The sequence below is a fragment of the Benincasa hispida genome, chromosome 10, assembly GCF_027475165.1.
Source record: "Benincasa hispida cultivar pf3 chromosome 10, pf3_genome.v1.1, whole genome shotgun sequence".
NCBI lineage: Eukaryota > Viridiplantae > Streptophyta > Magnoliopsida > Cucurbitales > Cucurbitaceae > Benincasa > Benincasa hispida.
The window spans coordinates 2,207,069-2,229,328 of NC_143487.1; the positions used below are offsets into that span (position 1 = coordinate 2,207,069).

Genomic DNA, 22,260 nt, shown 5'->3' on the forward strand with positions numbered 1-22,260 from the left:
TAACTTACCTCATGTTTTGGCCAAAAGGGTTTAGAACATGATCATTGCACGCGAGATCATGGACTCACTACAAGATTTGTTTGAACGTCAGTTCTTACTTTTCGAGCATAAAAGGATGGATGACAAAACCAGTAGTGTTAGTTATTCTGACACTGATCCCACTACTCTCCAAAAGAGGTGACAAGACAGCAAATCTGATTTATTAGTCTTGGAGACGTGTCTGGTAGAGAATGATGATTTTGCCTGGATCTTAGATTCGGGTGCTACCAATCATATCAGTTCCTCTTACCAAGGATTCAATTCCTAGCAAATGTTGCCACAGGGAGAGATGACTCTATGAGTCAGTACTGGTGAGGTTGTTTCAGCTGTTGATGTAGGCAAGCTGAAGTTATTTATTGATAAGGAACGTTATCTATTACTGGATAATATTTTTGTAGTTCCTCATATTAAGAGGAACTTAATCTCGGTTTCTTGTCTCATTGAACACGAGTATATCGTCTCTTTTTTTTTAGAATAGTGTTTATTTTCAAAAATAGAATGTTGATTGGTTATCGTTCAATGGAAAGTAACTTATATGTACCAAGACCGTTAGTCATAAAAGCCTTGTTTAACACTGAAATGTTCAATACAACAATAATAGCTAAAAGACCAAAGGTTTTTCCTAAGGAAAACACCCATCTTTGGCCCCTTAGGTTAGGTCACATTAACCTCAATAGGATTGAGAAGTTAATGAAAAGTGGACTTCTAAAGAGTTTAGAAGAAAACTCCTTGCCGGTATGTAAATCATGCCTCGAAGGCAAAATGACCAAACGACCTTTTATTGCAAAAGGTTACAGAACCAATGAAGCCTTGGAGCTTGTACATTCAAACCTCTATGGTTCGATGAATGTTAGAGCTCAGGTTGGTTATGAATATTTCATCTCTTTCATAGATGATTATTCAAGATTCGGGTATCTCTACCTAATGCAACGTAAGTTGGAAGCCTTTAACAAGTTCAAGAAGTATAAGGCAGACGTTGAAAACTTGTTAGGTAAGAAGATAAAAACACTACGTTCTGATCGTGGTGGAGAGTATAGAACCTCCAATTCCAGAACTATATGATAGTACATGGGATTGCGTCTCAACTCTCAGCCCCTGGTACACCTCAACATAATGGTGTATCAGAAAGAAGAAACAAAACCTTGTTGGAAATGGTTCGGTCTATGATGAGTTATGCTCATCTTCCAAACTCGTTTTGGGGTTTTGCACTGCATGTTATATCCTGAACAACGTTCCCTCAAAAAGTATTTCTGAGACACCTTTTGAGTTATGAATAGGTCGTAAAGGTAGTTTACACCACTTCAGGATTTGGGGTTGTTCGGCACATGTGCTAGTGACTAACCCAAAGAAGTTGGAATCACGTTCGAAGGTTTGCCTTTTTGTAGGCTACCCCAAGGAAATGAGAGGTGGATACTTCTATGATTCGAGTGAAAATAAAGTGTTTGTTTTTACAAATGCTATCTTCTTGGAAGAAGACCACATGTGTGATCATAAGCCACGAAGTAAGCTCGCTTTGCATGAGATCTCTAAAGAGACTAAGACTTCTGAAGGTTCAACAAGAGTTGTTCAGGTTGATAGATCAACAAGAGTTGTTGAGTTCGGAACATCTAGTCAACCAGCTCAAGAGTTGAGACTGATTCGACATAGTGTGAGGGTTATGAACCCATCGGATCGCTACATGGGTTTGATTGAAGCCTTAAACGTCATTACGAATGATGGAGTCGAAGATTCATTGTCTTTTAAGAAAGCAATGGAGGATGTTGACAAAGATGAATGGGTTAAAGCCATGAACCATGAAATGGAGTCTATGTACTTCAATAACGTCCAGGAGCTTGTTGATCCACCTGATAGGGTAAGACCTATTGGGTGTAAGTGAATCTATAAGCAAAAGAGAGGTGTAGGTAGAAAGGTGCAAACCTTTAAGACTAGACTCGTGGCAAAGGGTTATACCCAGGTTGAAGGAGTTGACTATGAGGAAACTTTCTCACCTGTTGTCATGCTCAAGTCTATTAGGATTCTCCTGTCTATAGCCACATTTTATGATTATGAAATATGGCAAATGGACATCAAGACTGCCTTTCTTAATGGTAATCTTGAGGAGACCATCTATATGACTCAACTAGAAGGGTTTATAGTTCCAGATCAAGAGCAAAGAGTTTGCAAGCTTAATAGGTCCATTTATGGGTTGAAACAAACATCTAGATCTTGGAACATCATATTTGACACTGCTGTCAAGTCGTTTGGCTTTGATCAAAATGTTGATGAGCCTTGTGTATACTAGAAGATCATCAACATCTCAGTAGCTTTTCTGGTACTATATGTGGTGATATTCTACTTATTGAAAATGATGTAGGGTATCTGACTGACATTAAGAAATGGCTAGCTACCCAATTCCAAAATGAAAGATTTGGGTAAAGCACAGTTTGTTTTAGGAATCTAGATCATTCAGAATTGTAAGAACAAATGGTTAGCCCTATCTCAGGCATCGTACATTGATCAAATGTTGATCAGGTACTGGATGTAGGATTTCAAGAAGGGTTTGTTACCCTTCAGGCATGGAATCATTTTGTCTAAGGATCAATGTCCTAAGACACCTCAAAAGGTTGAGAAGATGAGACGGTTTCCCTATGCTTCTGCTATAGGAAACTTGATGTATGCAATGTTGTGTACCAAACCTGACATTTGCTATGCAATAGGGATTGTCAGTCGGTATCAGTCCAATCCAAGATTTGATTACTGAACGTTGATCAAGACGATCCTCAAGTATCTTTGAAGAACAAGGGACTACATGCTCGTGTATGGAGATAAGGATCTGATCCTTACAGGATACACGGACTCTGACTTTCAGACCAAGTTTCTCACAAATCGACATCGGGGTCAATTTTCACTCTGAATGGTGGGGTTGTAATCTGGCGAAGTATTAAGCAAGGATGCAACGCGGACTCCACTATGGAAGTCGAATACATAGCCGCTTGTGAAGCAGTTAAGAAGGCTGTTTGGCTGAGGAAATTCCCTTCCATTTTGGAAGTTTTTCCAAATATGGATTTGCCTATCACTCTGTATTATGATATCAGTGGGGCTGTGGCCAATTCAAAAGAGCCTCAGAGTCATCGTCGGGGTAAACACATAGAACGAAAAAATCACTTGATCAAGGAGATTGTGCATCGCAGTGATGTGATAGTCACGAAGATCACATCAGAGCACAACGTTGCTGATCCCTGTATAAGGCCTTGCGGCTAAAGTGTTCGAGGGTCACTTGGAGAGTCTGGGTCTGCGGGACATGCGACATCTTGTCTAGGGCAAGTGGGAGATGATACTAGGGTATACCCTAGTTTATTATTGTATTGTACATTAGTCTCCTCAGGCATTAGGACATTTGGGAGATTGTTGGGATTGGTGTCCTAATTCTCCCGGAGTCTCGTTGTTTGTAATGATACACATTGTTTGATAAATAAAATAAATGTTATTTCATTCTTGCATTTACTCATATCCAATAAAAAAAGCTCCATGGTTATCTTATATGAACTTAAGCACGTATATGTGATATACAAGTGGATCATGCCTTAAGTGATAACCTAAATAGGTCTGTAAATAAGGATTAAGGTGGGATACCTGATCCTGGTGACACTACGGATACGATCTGCTTTACAGAGGTTTGCAAGTGTTTTAAACTACTACAGATGGTAGATCATGACCATTCATGTGGAGACGTTCGAGTGGGGGTGTCCTACAAAGAGTTTGTATAAGACCGGACCAGGAGATGACTAGACTCTGTATATAACGCCGTTGATACTAGAGACTTACATCTCACCTAAACGACTATAGGTGACACGACCTCAATCTTGAGTTGTTTTGGAACTCCTGCCTTTGAGGGCGGTGCTTTGATTAGTATGGCTGAGAGTGGCCACATTGCCAAATCATCATGCCTACCTTTTTGGGGACTTGTCTGATCTGAGAGTTGGGAACTCAATCCACAAGATGGAATTCATTCCTTTTCCGAAGCAGGGATAAATAGAGAGATTGCTCCCTTAAGGGCTGATTCCGGGGCTTGAACATAGTGGCCACAGTTTCTCTTTGGAAGAAAGGATTCAGTCAAAGTAGAACTATGACTTATGTTCATTAGAGGGATCAGTGGTATTTAAGGAGTTAGATGTAACTACAAGAGCATAACGGTTATTGATCGAGCTTTACTTACGAGCGATCTGTGAAGGGTTGTTGCACTGTTGATTGGTTAAGATGGACACATAATATATCTGTGGTAAGAAGAGTTCAGCTATTGATCTTTAGTGGAGTACTTGGCAGTTAATGGATGGTAGATCCCGTGACTAAAGAGTTTAGTCAGTTATTCACGTACCATTGGAGCTTCGAGCTACAGGTCCATAAGGTCCCCTTGGTAGCTCAATAGATTTAGCTGAAGATCAGTTCTTGGTGTTGATTTGAAATGTTCAAATTGACATGAGATAATTCAATTATATATGATATGATCATAATGATGTATGAGATACATCTAGTGGAGGATTAATGTAAATGAGATTTACATTAAGTAACATGGAATAAAAAAAAAGCTATGGTTTATATGTTTCATAAGGAAATATTAAAACTATAGGTTATAAATATAGTATGATAAGTTGGTTATCATTTATAGTTATAATAATATTAATTATAGGATAATTAAATCTTTTTCTCTAATAACCAATTGAGTGGGAGGTTATTGGTGGTTTCATGGTAACCATGTGATAAAAGAAAAATTGTTTTCCTAATTTTAGTAAAGTTAAGTTTTGTAAGCTTGAGATTTTTCTCTCTTGGAATCTCACGGAAGTTTTCAAGTAAATAATATTTACTAAGTGACAACTTAGAGCGAGCTAAACGATCATGTAGTATTTGTAAGCGACGGACACGTAGCTAAGCGATGAGCTAAATGATCGCTTAGCTTTTGCTAAACGATTAGGCATCAACCTATATGATAGGTTCAACCTTCTCCCACTTGTTCAATTGTTTACACGATTATTGTTTTCTCCATCTTCTGCTTCAAACCAAGTCCACACAGAGCCCACCCTTTTGATTCTCACACCGTGAATACCAAGGTAGTCTTCTTGGTGGTGTCATACTCAACTCGACACCATTAAGGTTTTGTGGAGGTTCTTCGTGCTGTTGGGGTGTTCGTGACCGAGACGATCGCTGAGTTCGAGGGCGTGGTGTTCATGTAGTGTAGCGGTCGTATTGGATGAACGTTTAAGGTTGTTGTGTTCGAGCATTCGTGATCAAGGACCTTGGCAATGAGTGGACAAATGTGTGTAGCATTTCTCCTTGATTATTTGTAGTATCGTGCTGTAATTTTTGTAATGAATGCATAACTGTATGTTTCTGTTTATGACTGTAATTTGTAAAGCTCATATATAATTGTAATTTGGAATGATCTTTTCGCTGCTCATGGAAATCCTTGTGTTCGATTTCCTTCAAAATCTCATTAGTATTAGCCAACTTTGTGACTAAGGTTTGAATGTAAGTTTCAGTAGAGATAGATGTCTTGTCACTAACAATGCTAAGGCTCTTATCATGACAGGCAAGCGTTTGACTGATAAATGTTATCTCTGGTCTCTAATGAATACTAACTTCTCTTATTTTGTGTCAAAATGTTATGAAACTACCTTATGACACAAATACCTGGGTCATGTGAGCATTGAGTTTATGGAGAAAACTGTTTCTAAGGATGCTGTGATTGGGCTTCCTAGTTTGCAAGGAAATGAAAAGATGATTTCTAGAGATTGTCAAACAAGAAAGCAAGTTAAAGAATCTCACAACCGAGTCCCTGTAACTGTTATAGACCGTGATCTTGGGTTGCTTCATCCAGACCTCATGGGGCCCATGCAGGTTGAAAGCCTTGGAGGACATGTTATTCTTTGGATTGTGTGGATGAATTTTCTTTGTACATTTGGGTTTCTTTCATCAGAGAAAAGTCAGATACCTTTGCTATGTTCAAGACTCTATGTCTTCAACTTCAGAGAGAGAAATATCTCAATGTTGTTCGTATCTAGAGTGATCATTATTGTGGGTTTAAAAATTTAAAATTTGTTGATTTTTGTCTTGATGAAGGAATTCATCATGAATTTTCTACACTCATCACTCCTCAACAAAATAAGGATAGTTGAACAGAAGAATCGCACTTTACTAGAGATGGCCTGTGCTATGCTTCATGCACATTGTCTTCCTCATCATTTTTGGGCTGAAACTCTTAGTACTGCTTGTCACATTTACAATAGAGTTGCTCTCCTTCCTGGCATAAATTGCACAAATTATGAAATTTGGCGGGGTGAAAACCAAGTATTAATTACTTTCATATATTTGACAACCTCTATTACATTTTAACTGATCATGATTAGAGAAAGAAATGGAATTCTAAAAGTGATGAAGGGATTTTTCTTGGGTACTCAGCAGATAGTCAAGCTTACAAAGTCTATAACAATCACACTAAGTGTGTCATGAAATCCATAAATATTGTTATAAATGACTCAAATGAAAGGAATATTGTGTCTTTTTCTAACGATGATGAGTGTAAAAATGTCAAAGCAGATGATAAAAAAGACTAAGAAAAGTGTCTCCCCCCATGAAAGTGATGTTTCTCGCAACATCTCTAAGAATATTGATTAGAATGCTCCTTCTGAAAGTAAAGACGATCAAGTGTGTTCCAAGTAGCCTTCTAGCAGAGTATTGAAAAATCATCCCCTAAGTAACATTATTGGGAATTTAGAGGTTGGAGTGTCCATTAGGAAAAATAAAAGGTAGACTATTTGCAAATAAATGGGAACACTTGTTTTACTTCTCCAGTGGAACCTAAGAATGTTGCAGAAGCCCCCAAAGATAAATGTTGGGTGAAGGTGATGCAAAAAAAAAATTGTGTTAATTTGAAAGGAATAAGGTTTGGAAGTTAGTTCCTCATCCTGTGTCTGCAAATGTGATTGGAACCAAGTGAATTTTCAATGGTTACTAAAAAAAAAGTGCGGTTGGTAGCTCAAGGTTACTCTCAAATTGAGGGTATTGACTTTGATGAAACTTTTGCTCTTGTTGCTCGATCGAAAGCTATCAGACTATTGATGAAGATCACATGTCTCTTGAAGTAAAAACTCTATCAGATGGATGTTAAAAGTGTTTTCTTAAATGAGTATTTGAATGAAGAGGTGTATGCAGAACAACCCAAGGATTTTAGTGATCCTGTCCACCTGGATCATGTGCACAAACTTAGAAAAGCTTTGTCTGGTTTAAAACAAGCTCCTTGGGCTTGATATAACAGATTGACAGACTTTCTTGTGAATAATGATTATATGAGAGGAGATGTGGATAAAACTCTGTTTGTTAAGAAACAAAAGGGAAACTTTGTGATTGCTCAAGTTTATGTAGATGATATTGTTTTTGAAGGAATGTCACAGGAATTGATAGATCTTTTGGTAAAACAAATGCAAACTGAGTTCGAGATGACATGGTTGGTGAATTGACATATTTCTTGGGATTTCAAAGTAAACAATTGAAAGATGAGATTTTCATTTCTCAAAATAAGTATGCCAAAGCTATTGAGAAGAAATTTGGCCTAGAAAATTCTAATGTCAAGCGTACTCCTACTCCCGCACATGTCAAGTTATCTAAAGATGATGATGGGGTAAAGGTTGATGAGAGTTTATATCGGAGTATGATAAGAAGCCTTTTGTATCTTATTGCAAGCAGACCTGACATTGCCTTTGCTATGAAAATTTGTGCTAGATATCAAAGTTAGCCTACCATCTACTGAGTGCTAAGCAAATCATCCAATACATTAACGACACTAGTGAATATGGAATTTTTACACTTTTGATACTTATAGCTCGCTTGTTGGATATTGTGATGCAGATTGGGCTAAGAGTTCTAAAGATCTCAAAAGTACTTCTAGAGGTTGTTTCTTTCCTAGTAACAAATTAGTCTCCTGGTTTAGTAAAAAGAAGAATTGTGTTTTCTTATCTACTGTAGAGGCTGAATACATAGCAACAGGTAGCAGTTGTACTCAACTCTTGTGGATGAAACAAATGTTGAGTGAGTATAATTTCTCTCAAATGCTATGACATTATACTATGATAACTTGAGTGCTATCAATATATCAAAAAATCTAGTCCAACATAGCAAGACCAAACACATAGATATCAAACATCATTTTATTAGAGAGGTCTGGTTGAAAGCAAACAGATTGCTCTTGATCATGTGCGAAGTAACAAATAAATAGTTGATATTTTCACAAAGGCACTAGATATGAATCAATTTGAAGCCCTTAAAGCATCTTTGGGTTTATGCACGATCGATTCATAGTAATTACTCAAAGGAGGGTTGTGAACCTCAAGGGAATCAAGGCCCATAACTTATACTCGTATGGCATCATTTATGGCATGGCTTTGTACATGTTGTTGGAAGGTAAAAATTTATTACTATGAGATGATTATTTTTAACCCATGGCAATTATATTTTGGAAGGATTTTTTTTTGAATTTTCAATTTCCTTCCCTAATGATCTTTTCAACTTCCTCTGTGATCATGTCTCGGCTGCATACATGCTTCATAAAATGGTTAACACATGCTGAAGAACTAATACTAATGAACCAAAGATAGTGAGATACAAACAAAAAACAAATTGGCAAAAGTTTGTGGAGATTCACGAGGAAGAAGAAGACCAAGCATTGGTTAGATCGTGTAAACGATTGAGGTAAGCGATCCCAGAGGATGTGATACTCGGCAGCAAGGTTGACGCATGCGCATTAAACGATCTGTAGCTCAACAAGCTTCACCGCTTAGTCACTGACTACACGATTGCGTAGTAAAAGTTACTTAAGCGCTTGCTCTATGATTGTCTAGACGATCGTGCTTCATAACAACGTTGTCGTCTAAACGATCGTTTAGACTTGTGCATTTAATGTTAGTACGCTAAACGATTGAGTGCCTCATGCTTCATCTCATTGTAAATGGTACTCGATCGTAGCTAAGCGATCGTGGTTCTCGGCTAGTTTACTAAATGATCAGGGAGGCTTGCGCATTTAATGTAATAAATATAATTTTAATTTTCGGTTTTTTAGGCTAAATCATCTCGATCCATTAGTTATTGGTGAATGTACATAAGATGTATGTTTGATTATATGTCATATGGTATGCCATATAGTTGAAATCCCACCTTAGGTATGCATTGGTCATGAATCATCTCTATATTGTAAGTGTTATGATATAGTAGTTTGTATGACTTAAATTACATAAGAGCATGCTCATGCATCATATAACATAAGAGTGATATTTAAGCATGCATTAAGCATAGACATGCATCATCTTTATATTATAAGTGTTATAGTATAAGGGTGTATGGAAGCATGTTTGCTTAATTCATTATCAAGTATATAAGAGTTATATATAGTAATGAGTGGACACTGCATGAAGCATGACACATATGTTAAATTTATAATAATTATAAATACCTAGTTGTGCATGGCAATGTGTATGAGTTTTGAATATTTCTTTTATAAGTTTTATAAGGGAAATTAGAACTAAAATCAATAAGAAGGAGAAAGACATGCATGTGAACTTAGGTTTGAATCATGGTTTTAAAAGAGTTTTAAAACTTGGTAGAGATAAACCTAAGATCACAGTTCTAATGAGATTAGAAACCTGAGGTTTAATCTTTTAATTTGTTTAATAGGATTAAATTGACTAATAAGAGATTAAATATTAGCAAATCTATCTATAAGAGACCTTTTGTCTAAGGCGGGTTCTGTCTTGGCTGGGGTATTTAAGTTGACGGAAATGGAATACCCTTACCTGGAAACCTACCTAGAAAGGTGAATTAGATAAATTTGATGCATGCATGCAAATTTGAGGATAGTCTGTTAAAGAGTTTAATAGGACTACTAGAACTTGTTTAATTTCAAAGATAAAAGTTGTTTTTGAGAAAATTAAACTGATTTAGATAAAATCAGGAGTCGGATGGTCTAAGTTAATGAACCCCTAGGTAGAATATTCAGTGGGAGGTACTTGGGGTATATGATGCTTCATTTAAATCTCTTCGCGTTTCTCCCTTCATGTTCACACCGTGAGATCTATCCTCGGCCTCGTAGCACCCTGGGAGTGCCCCCCTAAAGGATGGTGTTTGAGCAGGTCAATGCCAAGGTGAATGGAGAGAATGTTCATAGTAAGTGAGAGCGGGACATGCAACAGCATATCCCACGGTCTCTCTCATTAGGTTGGATAACGTTTCTGTGCATCGTCTCAAGGCACCCTGGGAGTGTCTCCCTATAGGATGGTAGTTTTGCACGACTATTTACCTGATATCCTGTATAAGATAAGGTCACTTTAGTCTCTTGTCCTAGTCTTCTTTTTCCCTACGATGGGCGCATTAGGGCGGGACTTAGGGCTGAAAATGAGGGGTTACACTTATGCAGAATTGTTAAAGGTTAACAGTTTTGGACCGAAAAATGGTGACTGTTAGGGTAAGTTGCAAGAGTTGTTTCTACCTAATGGGAGTGTCTTATCCCAGTGAAGGGACATATGATCACCCCACCAGTGACGTTTGTCCTGCCTCGCTGGGGCATCATTGTGAAATAGATGTCTTTTCACTTAGGGTACATGGAAACTGTTTTGCTAAAACTAAAATTGGTGTTCAAATGTGGTATTGCATAGACTTATTAAGTTTGTTCGTTTTTCAGCAACGAAAATATGGCTACAGCCACATTAGCTCTATTAAGCGCCAAAAATGGTGAGAACTACGCTAGTTGGAAACACACGATCACAATAATTTTAATCATCGATGACTTGAGGATCATCCTTACGGAGGAGTGTCCTCCTATTCCACCTCAAAATGCCACTTGAAATTTTCAGGAGGCCTATGAGCATTGGACACGGGCGAACGAGAAAGCCTGAGCTTACTTCTTGGCCAGTCTTAATGACGTTTTGGCCAAAAAGCATGAGCATATGGTCTCGGCGCGTGAGATCATGGAGTCCCTATGGGAAATTTTCAGTCAACCGTCTGGACAGCTCAAGCATGAAACTCTGAAATGCATTTTCAAATTTAAAATGGAGGAAGGCACCTCTATTCGTGAACATGTGCTTAACATGATGGTCCACTTCAATGTGGCAGAGATGAATAGGTCACGCATCAATGAGGGCGGCCAGGTTAGTATCATCCTGCACTCATTGTCGGATAGCTTTCTGCACTTTGTTAGTAATGCTATACTGAACAAAGTGGACTATACCCTTACAACTCTCCTCAACGAGTTGTAGACATTCAATCCTTCTGAAAAGTAAGGAGAAGAAGGTTGGTGAGGTAAATGTTGCCCCGTCATCAAAGAAGTTCCATAAGGGTTCGACCTCAGGAACAAAGTCTCATCTTCTACTTCTAACACATCCAAGTGGAAGAAGAAGAAGGGTGATAAGGGGAAGGGGAAGGCACCTGCTAACCCACAGCTCGTTGTCTAGCAGGGAAGGCGACTAACGCTCGTTGACAAAGGAAAATGTTTTCATTGCAACCAAGATGGGCACTAGAAGTGGAATTGTCCTCACTGGATCAAGGAGAAGAAGAAGGCTAAGGCCAAGGCAAAATAAGGTAAATATGATTTACTGGTTTTAGAAACCTGTTTAGTGGCGAATGATGATTCTACCTGGATTATTGACTTTGGGGCCACTAATCATGTTTGTTCTTCTTTTCAGGGGATTAAATCCTGGCGACAACTAGAGGCTGGAGAGATGACGATGCAAGTAGACACCGAGCATGTCGTCTCAACTATGGTTGTGGTAGGGCTTCAATTGACTTTATAGAAGAAGTTTATCATTTTGAATGATGTTTATGTAGTTCCTGAGTTAAATTGGAACTTGATTTCTGTAAATTGTCAAATTCAGTGTAAATATACTCTAAATTTTGATTTGAATAAAGTGTTTATTCATAAAGATGGAGTTGAAATCTGTTCAGCAAAACTAGAAAACAACTTGTATATACTAAGGCCGTTAGCAACGAGTTCCCTCCATAACATAGAAATGTTTAAAACTGCCATAACTCAAAATAAATGACAAAAGGTTTCTCCTAAGAAAAATGCCCAACTTTGACACCTTCGATTAGGGAACATCAATCTCAATAGGATTGAGAGGTTGGTGAAGAATGGACTTCTAAGCGAGTTAGAGGAACATTCTTTACCGGTGTGCAAATCTTGCCTTGAAGGCAAGATTACTAAAAGACCTTTTACTGGAAAAGGTTATCAAGCAAAAGAGCCTCTAGAGTTAGTACATTCAGACCTTTGTGGTTCGATGAATGTGCGAGCCAGGGGAGACTATAAGTATTTCATCACTTTTATCGATGATTACTCTCGGTATGGATATGTTTATTTGATACAACAGAAGTCTAAATCTTTTGAAAAGTTCATAGAGTTCAAGGCTGAAGTTGAAAATGCATTGGATAGACGAATTAAAACACTGCAATCAGATCAAGGTGGAGAGTTTTTGTATTCTTAGTTCCAGAAGTATCTAATAGAACATGCAATCGTTTCCCAGCTCTCAGTGCCAGGTACACCTCAGTAGAATGGTATAGCAGAGAGGAGAAACATGACCTTGTTAGACATGGTTCGGTCGATGATGAGTTATGATGCATTGTTGATATGATGAAATAATGGTGTATATTGCGATGGTGGTGTATGAGTTGCACATACAAATTTTCCTAGTAAAATCCAAGTATAAATCCTACTAGGTTGCCTGGTAAGCCTAAGGTCGAACACAGGGACTACTTGAGACAATATGCGACGGTAAGTTTTGATTCCTTTGCGGTGACAAACAAAACAATAACTTGGTTGGTATGTTTGTCTAAAGTATAAATCCTATGCGGCGGAATTGAGAAAAGAGTTACTAACAGTGAAAGTTACAATGAGTATGCGGGGAACGGGTTGAGAAGGGATTTAGCTAACACGTCCTAAGATTGCGTTCAAATTATGCGAACATGCTACACACATACAACATGTTATCTCTCAATGTAAATGCTATAGTTCCTAATTTTAGGACGCCTGCGATGTTTACGATAATGTCTATAGGACTTATGTCTAAGCCCCTATTCTTGTCTATGCGATGATAAATGACACACACATACACAAGGCAACCACATACTATCATATTCTATTTCTAGGGTGCATGCGATGCATGATAGCAAATAGAACTTATCTCTAAGTTTTTATCTCTTGCTTATGTGGTTTTAATATGACTTTCTCAAGCCTAGATTCTAACCTAACTCTCTTAAGTCTAGATTCTTTCTTTAGACTACTTTCTCAAGTATCTCTAAAGGGTGATGGACGCATACATAAGACAAGATGACCGCATAAAATGAATATCTTAGGTCATGCTAGCTAAATACTTCTCAACCCATTCAGAAGTTTAGTTACTCATGCGCATTGTGAAGAGATTGAATAGATGTAGAGATGCAAATTTCATTTTATAAATAAAATCAGAAAATAGAATGACAATGGAAGTAGAGATAGGGAGCCTAGTAGCAATGTCTTGCTTCCCGAGGCTTTTACACTGTCTTTTACTCTACTTTGCCCAAAAGATTGTTCTTGCTTTCGCAAGAGTCGGCCCTCTCTTCGTTCTCAGCGCTTTCCGACAGTCTCTCGAGCTAACCAGGAACGATCTTCCGACATCTTCTCTCTTCACTCGCCTCTGCCTTCTAAGTATATGAATTATAGATTACGGATATCTATGATCTATCTTCTATGTATATGGCGGGTGGGAACTCCAAAATTCTGAACTCTGACGAAGGTGGCCTTTGGTATTTATAGAGCTTCAGGGTGAAAAGCTTTTCTCTCAAATGATTGCAATGATGGGAAGTCATTAAATCTCTGTCTGATGCGCCCATTAATGGTCACCGAAAAGTTGAATGTACTTGCTACAGTGTGTCGTTAACGACTTGTTAACTAAATTCGGAGACCGTCATCAGCTTTTTGTCCCATCATGATTTATTAAGCTTTCACTTTGATGCGCCGTCTTTATGCGGCCACCTTCTTGAGTAGATCTTCGCGAGCACATATGATCGCATAGCTTTGCGGTCGCAATCTTCTAATGCGCTCGGGCGTCGAATTTCTTGGATCACAACTTGCTTTACGCCAAGGCGTTTTCCTGCACAAAAGAAGTAAATTAGCTACTTTAATGCGATGGGCGCATGTGATCGCAATATTCTTAATGTAATGCTTTTAGACACAATTTTACATGTTTTTATCGCCGCATTCTCACATTGTTTTATGTCTTTGCATTCTAATAACATGCATTTCTGCCCATTATCACACGCTTCCTTACCGGACTCATTTTGAGGTTTTGCAGTGGAGACTGCAGTGTATATCAACTGTATTCCTTCCAAGAGTGTTGCGAGAACACCTTTGGAGTTGTGGAATGAGCATAAAGCTAGTTTGCTTCACTTCTGCATGTAGGGTTGTGCTTGAGGCTAATCTAAAGAAATTGGAACCACTTCGAGGTTGTGGCTCTTTGTAGGCTACCCCAAAGATACACGAGGGGGTTATTTTTATGATCCTAAGGAAAACAAAGTGTTTGTGTCACCGAACGCTACCTTCCTGGAGGAGGATCATATGAGGAAGCACAGTCCATGTAGTAAGATTGTGTTGCATGAACTTTCCAACGAAACTAATGAAAGTTCAACAAGAGTTGTTGAAGGTTCTACTCCATCAACAAGAATTGTTGATGGAAGTTCATCTGGTAGGTCAATTCCACCTCAAGCGTTGAGGGAACCACGATGTAATGGGAGGGTTGTGAACCCATCTGTTCACTATATGGGTTTCACAGAAATCTTGGCTATGGTAACAGATGGCGAGGTTGTGGATCCGTTGTCTTATCAGAAGGCAATGAAGGATGTTGATCGGGATGAATGGGTCAAAGTCATGGATCTCGAGATGGAGTCAATGTACTTCAACTCAGTATGGGATCTTGTAGAACAACTTGATGGGATAAAACCTATAGGTTGCAAATGGATCTACAAGAGGAAACAGAGTCTCGATGGGAAGGTGCAAACCTTCAAGGCTAGACTTGTGGCAAAGAGTTATACCTAGGTAGAGGGAGTCGACTATGAGGAGACTTTCTCGCCTGTTGCCATGTTAAAGTTTATCCGCATCCTCCTATCCATTACCACATATTATGACTATGAGATATGGCAAATGGACGTCAAGACTGCCTTTCTGAATGGTAATCCTGAGGAGACCATTTATATGGTGCAGCTCGAGGGATTCATAGCCTAAGGTCAAGAGCAAAATGTTTGCGAACTGGATTGGTCCATTTATGGGCTAAAACAAGCATTTTGATCTTGGAACATTCTATTTGATACTGCGATCAAATCGTACGGCTTTGACCAAAACGTTGATGAGCCTTGTGTCTACAAGAAAATCATCAACAATTCAGTCGTTTTCTTCGTGTTGTATGTAGATATCCTACTCATTGGGAATGATGTAGGACTACTGACATCAGTTAAGAATTGGCTAGCGACTCAATTCCAAATGAAAGATTTGGGAGAGACTTAGATTTGGGAATTCAGATCTTTTGGGATCAAAAGAACAAAGTGCAAGTGTTGTCTCAGGCATCGTACATTGACAAGATGTTGCTCAAGTACTCGATGCAGAACTCCAAAGAGGCCTACTGCCTTTCATGCATGGATTTACATTGTCTAAGAAAATGTGTCCTAAGATACTTTAAGAGGTTGAGGAGATGAGACAGGTCCTCTATGCATCTGCCGTTGGTAGTTTGATGTATGCGATGCTCTGTACTAGACTGGATATTTGCTACGCTATAGGGATAGTCAATAGGTATCAGTCTAATCCAGGACAGAGTCACTAGACCGTAGTCAAGAACATCTTCAAGTATCTTCGGAGAATGAGGGACTATATGCTCCTGTATGGATCTAAGGATTTGATCCTTATTGGATACACAGACTCTGACTTTCAGATTGATAAGGATTCTAGGAAATCCACTTCAGAGTCAGTGTTCATTCTTAACGGAGGAGCTATAGTATGGCGAAGCACTAAGTAGGGATGCATCACCGACTCCACGATAGAGGCCAAGTATGTAGCGGCCTGTGAAGCTGCTAAGGAGGACGTTTGGCTCAGAAACAAACTATTGTCTCAAGGTCATCTATTGAGACTGAGTATCGAGCATTGGCTACCATTGTCAGTGAAGTCTCATGGATTGTTTAACTACTTGGAGATTTGAAAGTTACTATTTCTTCTCCACGTTTGGTTTTCTGGATAACATTACTGCTGTCCACATTGCTTCCAATCCTTCCTTCCATGAGTGAACTGAACATATAGAATTGGATTGTAATTTTGTTCGTGACCATGTAACAAAAGGAAAAATCAAGTTGATGCCTATCCGGACTCATCACCAACTTGCTAATAGTTTTACAAAGTCGCTGCCTAGTTCTTCGTTTCAATCGTTTCTGTCCAAGATGAGTGTTTGTGATGTCGTCCCATCTTTAAGGGGAGTTCTAGCCTATTATTGTAAATTCACTTTTATTTTTTGTTATTATTGGTTACGGTATAGTTGTACCTTTTGTACTTCATTGGCTATTTATATGCCTCTTCATAATAAAGATTGAGTGTGTTTAATTTACACTCAATGTTCTAATAGGTATTTTTGTTTATTGAATGTTTTTAAAATTGTCGTGACATAGTTGGTAACATTTTTTAACGTGCTATATACTTTCATATTATTTTCAATGGACCAACCCGTAAATTTAGCCAAAATTAATAATAATAATAATAATAAAACGGGAAAAAGTGCGCCAAAAATCCTCAGCCATTTGCAAGTTTCTCGCGAACTCTAGTCTTCTCTCCGGTACTCAACGGAGCCAATTGGGCAATCACCATGGCAGCGATCACTCAACGGAGCTTTTTGAACCTCACCACCTTCAAATCCTTCACGGCTGAGACCAGAAGGCGCTATGAGAGGAGAAAACTTGGAGCTAACAGCTCTGTTAAGTGCTCTCAGACATTGGAAGGGTCTGCACAAACTGTTACGGTGTCAAATGGCAAGGATTCCTTAGAAATTTGCCGAGTCCTGAACGGAATGTGGCAGACCAGCGGTGGATGGGGGAGAATCGACCGTGACGCCGCGGTGGAGGCAATGCTCCGATATGCCGACGCCGGACTTTCAACCTTTGATATGGCCGACCACTGTACGTATTGCAGCGCTTTGGGGAACCGAAATTCACATATTCTTTGAAATTAAAATTATCTGTCAATATTATCATCTTCTTCTGGCGTTTGTTTCCTTGTGGACCACTTGGTAGTCTGTGCGTTTCGATCCATAAACAGCTTTAGTGTAGCCACGTAGTTTGTTTGCATGCCACAAATTTTTGAAAACTCCTGGTTTGATTCGATTTTATCCTTTCTCTTCCCTAATAGATGTAGTTTTGAAGGAAGTCTGTTTTTGGGAAATAGCGTTTTTCGTTCCTTAGGTTAAATGCCCCAGTAGACTTTGGACGTTAGGGATAAATCGGCTTCTGGTGCGTGAACTTGGAAAATATGTAAGTTAAAAACAACTGAATTGGGGTTCTCTTCTTTGGTCATTTAGCTTCACACAGATAAAATGGCGAAGGTTTTGGCTAATTCTCCCAGTGGGTCAACTTTTGAGTTTGTGAAGCAGAGAAAAGAATACAAGTCACAAAAATTGAATTCAGGATATTTCCGATGTGTGCTCACTGAAAATAAACGACGGACGATGGTTAAGAATGGCGAGGATGCATTAGACATGTGCCGGGTTGTAAATGGAATGTGGCAGACAAGTGGGGGATGGGGTCGAATTGATCGAGATACTGCGGTTGATGCAATGATTAAATATGCTGATTCTGGACTTGACACTTTTGATATGGCTGATATATGTATGCAGTTCGCTAGTCCTCTTACTTGTCACTTTTGATATGGCTGATATACATATGCAGTTCGCTAATCCTCTTGTTTGTTATAATTTGTAGTAATCACATTGAATTGTTGCTGGTTGTGCTGCAATTTCCTTCTGTTTGCTAGGAAATGAACCAAAATGAATAATGCCATGTTGATATGAAGTTGTTAAATTTGGAATTTCATGCGGATTATTGTTCGTTAAACCCCGTGATTGATACTACTATTTATGCTTCTTGTTTGGAATGAAGAGATGTTAACCATCTCGTGGCTTTGACTTGACGCCTTAAAATTTGGTGCCCCTCCATTTTCGTAGATGGACCTGCTGAAGATTTGTATGGCATCTTCATCAATCGAGTTCGTAGAGAGCGTCCTGAACTCCTTGAGAGCGTAAGAGGGTAAGCTACTAACTCACTGTAGGTAGTTGGGTCAATATCTTTTGAGATCCATGTTAATTGGAAGAACATGGACATTTGCAATTAGACTTGAGTTCAGAAAAGAAACTTATGATGCCTTTTCTTTTGATATGCTACATTCAAGGGAGTTTACAGAGTCAGAAAATTGGAAATTCATGTTTCTTTTCAAAATTGAATATTATGCAGGCTTACAAAATGGGTGCCACCACCGGTGAAGATGACTAGTAGTTATGTCCGAGAGAGCATTAATATCTCACGCAAGAGAATGGATGTGCCTTCTTTGGATATGCTTCAATTTCACTGGTAGGAAACAGTTAACATTTTCCCTTATGGATCCACAAGATTTCATGCACATTCGTTCGCACCATGTTAATTTGACGTGCGGTTTGTCAATCTCTTTTCGATGCGCATATTTGATTTAGAGTCATGATTTGATAAATAGCTTAAACCCTAGTGAGATTGGTCTCTTGTTTGCTTTCATGTTTGTTTCTTTCATGCTTTTATTTTAAAGACCTTTTGTAACTATTCTATAGGCGTTATTTTGCGTAGTTGGAGTCCCTCCCTAGAGGGGAAAGTACCTTTTTTGTGTGCTGGGTTTTTTTATATGTCCATGCATTCTTTCATTTTTTCTTCATGAAAGTCATTGTTTCTATGAAAACAAAAATGTAGCTTAAACCTTAAACCTCAAGTGGCTCTCCTTTTGATCTGGCATAATCTCATCCAATTCAAAGTTGTTTGCACAGTTTGGTTGTGGAGATGTACACTTAGAACCTTCAAAGATGATGGCATGAAATATAGTGTCTGTCTTTGTGGATCCTATAGTGCACATTTTTCGTAATTGATTCTCTTATTCATTCGTGAAAGCAAAGTTAAGCAGGGCTGTACTTTTAATGCTTCAGCTATCTTAGACTTGAATTGCAAGACATGAATTTTTCTTTAAGGATCAATGAATTGAACCATAGAACTCATCTTGGCAGTTCTCGGGGAGCAGCTTCAACTTCCAATTCATTTTTTAATCATCATACATCTTGGTTGTTGTAATGTAAAACACCGGTTACTTTCTGTCTTCTTCTTCTTCTCTTTTTTTCTCTCTCCCCCGAAAAACAAATACATGGTGCATCGTCCATTATGTTTCCTTAGGATCCTTCTTAAACACTTGATGTTATTATATGGTTCTTGTAAGTGTATCTAAATGTTTTTCAACATTGTATTGGATTAGGTGGGATTATTCGAACCCTGGCTATCTTGATGCTCTCAAACATCTGACTGATTTGAAAGAAGAGGGTAAGTATTATTTATTATAGCTCATCGATTTTAGTGTCTGATCACATTTATTTTTATTTTTATTTTTATTTAATTAGATTACTTTAGCAAGTGGTGTGTAGGTAAAATCAAGACGGTTGCTTTGACAAATTTTGACACAGAAAGGTTACAAATTATTTTGGAAAATGATATACCTGTTGTGAGTAATCAGGTAAATGTCAGGTGTATTTCTTTCGTTGTTCATTGCTTTTCTGTTTTGAAATTGACTCATATCTTTGGTGGAAATTCACCAGGTTCAGCACTCTATTGTTGATATGAGGCCTCAACAGAAGATGGCAGAGCTTTGCAAGCTCACAGGAGTCAAACTTATAACGTATCTCTGTCTCCCACTATTTCATTTTACCAATGATCCCAAGTCACGCTGTCGTCGATGTTACCGTTTTCATATGATCTATAGCTTTTATTTGATTTTGGTACCCACACTGGCAATGCTTTTTTAAAAGTTCGATTTTTAATGCAGGTATGGAACTGTAATGGGTGGCTTATTATCTGAAAAATTCCTCGACACCAACTTAATGATTCCTTTTGCTGGCCCTCCATTAAATACCCCCTCTCTGCAAAAGTACAAAAGGGTACGACAAATTCTATCACGTTAATGATATTGATCCTGGACCAAGCAATTCGAATTCGGAAATGAATTACACTCCATAGGGATTCCTATCTTTAGACACATGTTTAGATGACAAATATTGACCTCAAAATGGACGAATGAGAAATCTTCTTGGATCTGTTGTTTAGCCTTAATTAAATCAATATTATACACGGCAGATGGTTGATGCATGGGGAGGATGGAGTTTGTTTCAAGTTCTGTTACAGACACTTAAAAAAGTTGCTTCTAAGCATGGGGTCTCGATTCCGACTGTTGCTGTTAAATACATACTTGATCAGGTAGAGTGGCCTTTCTTGTAAAGAAGATTGCATTCATATAAGTCTCATTAACCTCCTACATTGGATTATATGTTTTTCGATTCACAATGTGACTGAGTTCCCTTCTGAGATTGCAGCCAGCTGTGGCGGGATCGATGATAGGTGTTCGGCTTGGGTTATCAGAGCATTTGCAAGACACAAATGCGATCTTTTCTCTTGCTCTTGACGAGGAGGATGTAGACAGCATCCAGGAAGTTTCCAAAAAAGGTAAGAATCTTCTTAGAATTATTGGGGACTGTGGGGATGAGTATAGGCGTGCATAACTTAGCAATTGTTTGTGTTCTCATCTGTTAATGATATGTAACATTTCTTATTATTTGGTCGACTTGTAAAATTATAATGTTACACAACAATCAATATATTGTATTTCTTTTTCAAAATTAACTTATGGACAAAGTTTCAATGTTTTGCTTCCATTTTCTACTAGTATTTTCAAAAACCAAGTCAAAAAATAAAAATAGTTTTCATTAACTTATTTTTTGTTTTTAGAACTTGACTAAGAATTCAAACTGTCCTTTAAGAAATGTGAAAATCATAATTGAAAAATTAGGAAAAGAAACAAACTTAAACTTTAAAAACAAAACGAAAAACATAATGGTTGTCAAACAAGGCCTTTGAAATTGACTACCCGTAGAATCTCATATCCACTTAGGTTTTGTTAATATATGAAAGTGGTTTTGGTTGCCTGGAAGTGCCATATATAGCTTCAACAGCCCTTTATTAATTAGAAAGAGTTTTTAATATTTGAAGTCATATGTGCAAGAGTTTTTAATATTCTCTTCTAATACATATTTTTTCCATTTGTGCATTATGTATTGTTGCTTTATAAATAATCCTTTAGTACGATTGGACTCCATATTATTTTTATATAATAATGTGCTAACATAGTTTTTCTCTTTCTTCTTTTTTCTTTTTTTTTACAACATTTGTGGTGGGAAATCGAATCTTAAACTTCGAGATTGATAGTATAAATTATGTCAGTTGCGTTATATTCATGTTTGATATAATGGGTGTAGTTGATAATAAAAATGAGAGTAGTATATATAAGTTTTTTTTTCCCCCAATATGTAGTAGGGTTCTTTGTTTTTTGTTTTGTTTTAATTATTCTCGTTAAATTAATAATAAAACAAAAAATTTAAAAATTGGGATAGCAAATAAACTAATTTGAAGGGGTTTTTTAATTTTATTTTTATTTTTATTTTTAATCATTTTAAGTATAAAAACTTTAATGACTTTGAATAAAATTATATCTATAAAATAAATATTTAATATTTGTTGAAAAAGTTTTTAGAGATTGTAAATAACCATTATTATTATTAAAAATTTTAAATTACCAATAATTGATTCTAAAAATTTTAAATTACCAATAATTGATAACTATAGAATCAAAGTAAAATGTTTCTTCTAGGTCTGAATTCCTTGTAGTAATCCTCAATCTTTCTGTATTTGTACAATCAAAACTTTGTATATGTGGGGAGAAAAAAAAAAAAAACGAAGCTAAGTAATTGAAGATACCTCAAATGAAATATCTATAAAAGTTTGAATTTTAAAAAAATGAAGACAACCTATTGACCTTGACCTGATTCGATTACTTCACCCCAACGTGTTGTTAAAAGAAAAAAATCCCAAATATTTAGT

At 37.6% G+C, this 22,260-nt stretch overlaps 1 protein-coding gene across 2 annotated transcripts; it reads left to right on the forward strand.

Annotated features, from left to right (window-relative positions):
* Positions 1-16,787: 16,787 nt before the first annotated feature.
* Positions 16,788-21,006, forward strand: LOC120089414 (NAD(P)-linked oxidoreductase superfamily protein). 2 transcript variants are annotated; one of them, XM_039046868.2, is made up of 9 exons: positions 16,788-17,232; positions 18,273-18,354; positions 18,559-18,675; positions 19,592-19,656; positions 19,758-19,846; positions 19,929-20,008; positions 20,156-20,267; positions 20,464-20,583; positions 20,700-21,006. In XM_039046868.2, the coding sequence occupies exons 1-9, from the start codon at positions 16,923-16,925 to the stop codon at positions 20,883-20,885; spliced, it is 1,161 nt and encodes a 386-aa protein (XP_038902796.1). In that variant the 5' UTR covers positions 16,788-16,922; the 3' UTR covers positions 20,886-21,006. The 2 variants fall into 2 exon arrangements, with proteins under 2 accessions (XP_038902796.1, XP_038902797.1); XM_039046869.2 differs by lacking the exon at positions 16,788-17,232 and adding an exon at positions 17,297-17,937.
* Positions 21,007-22,260: the final 1,254 nt, after the last annotated feature.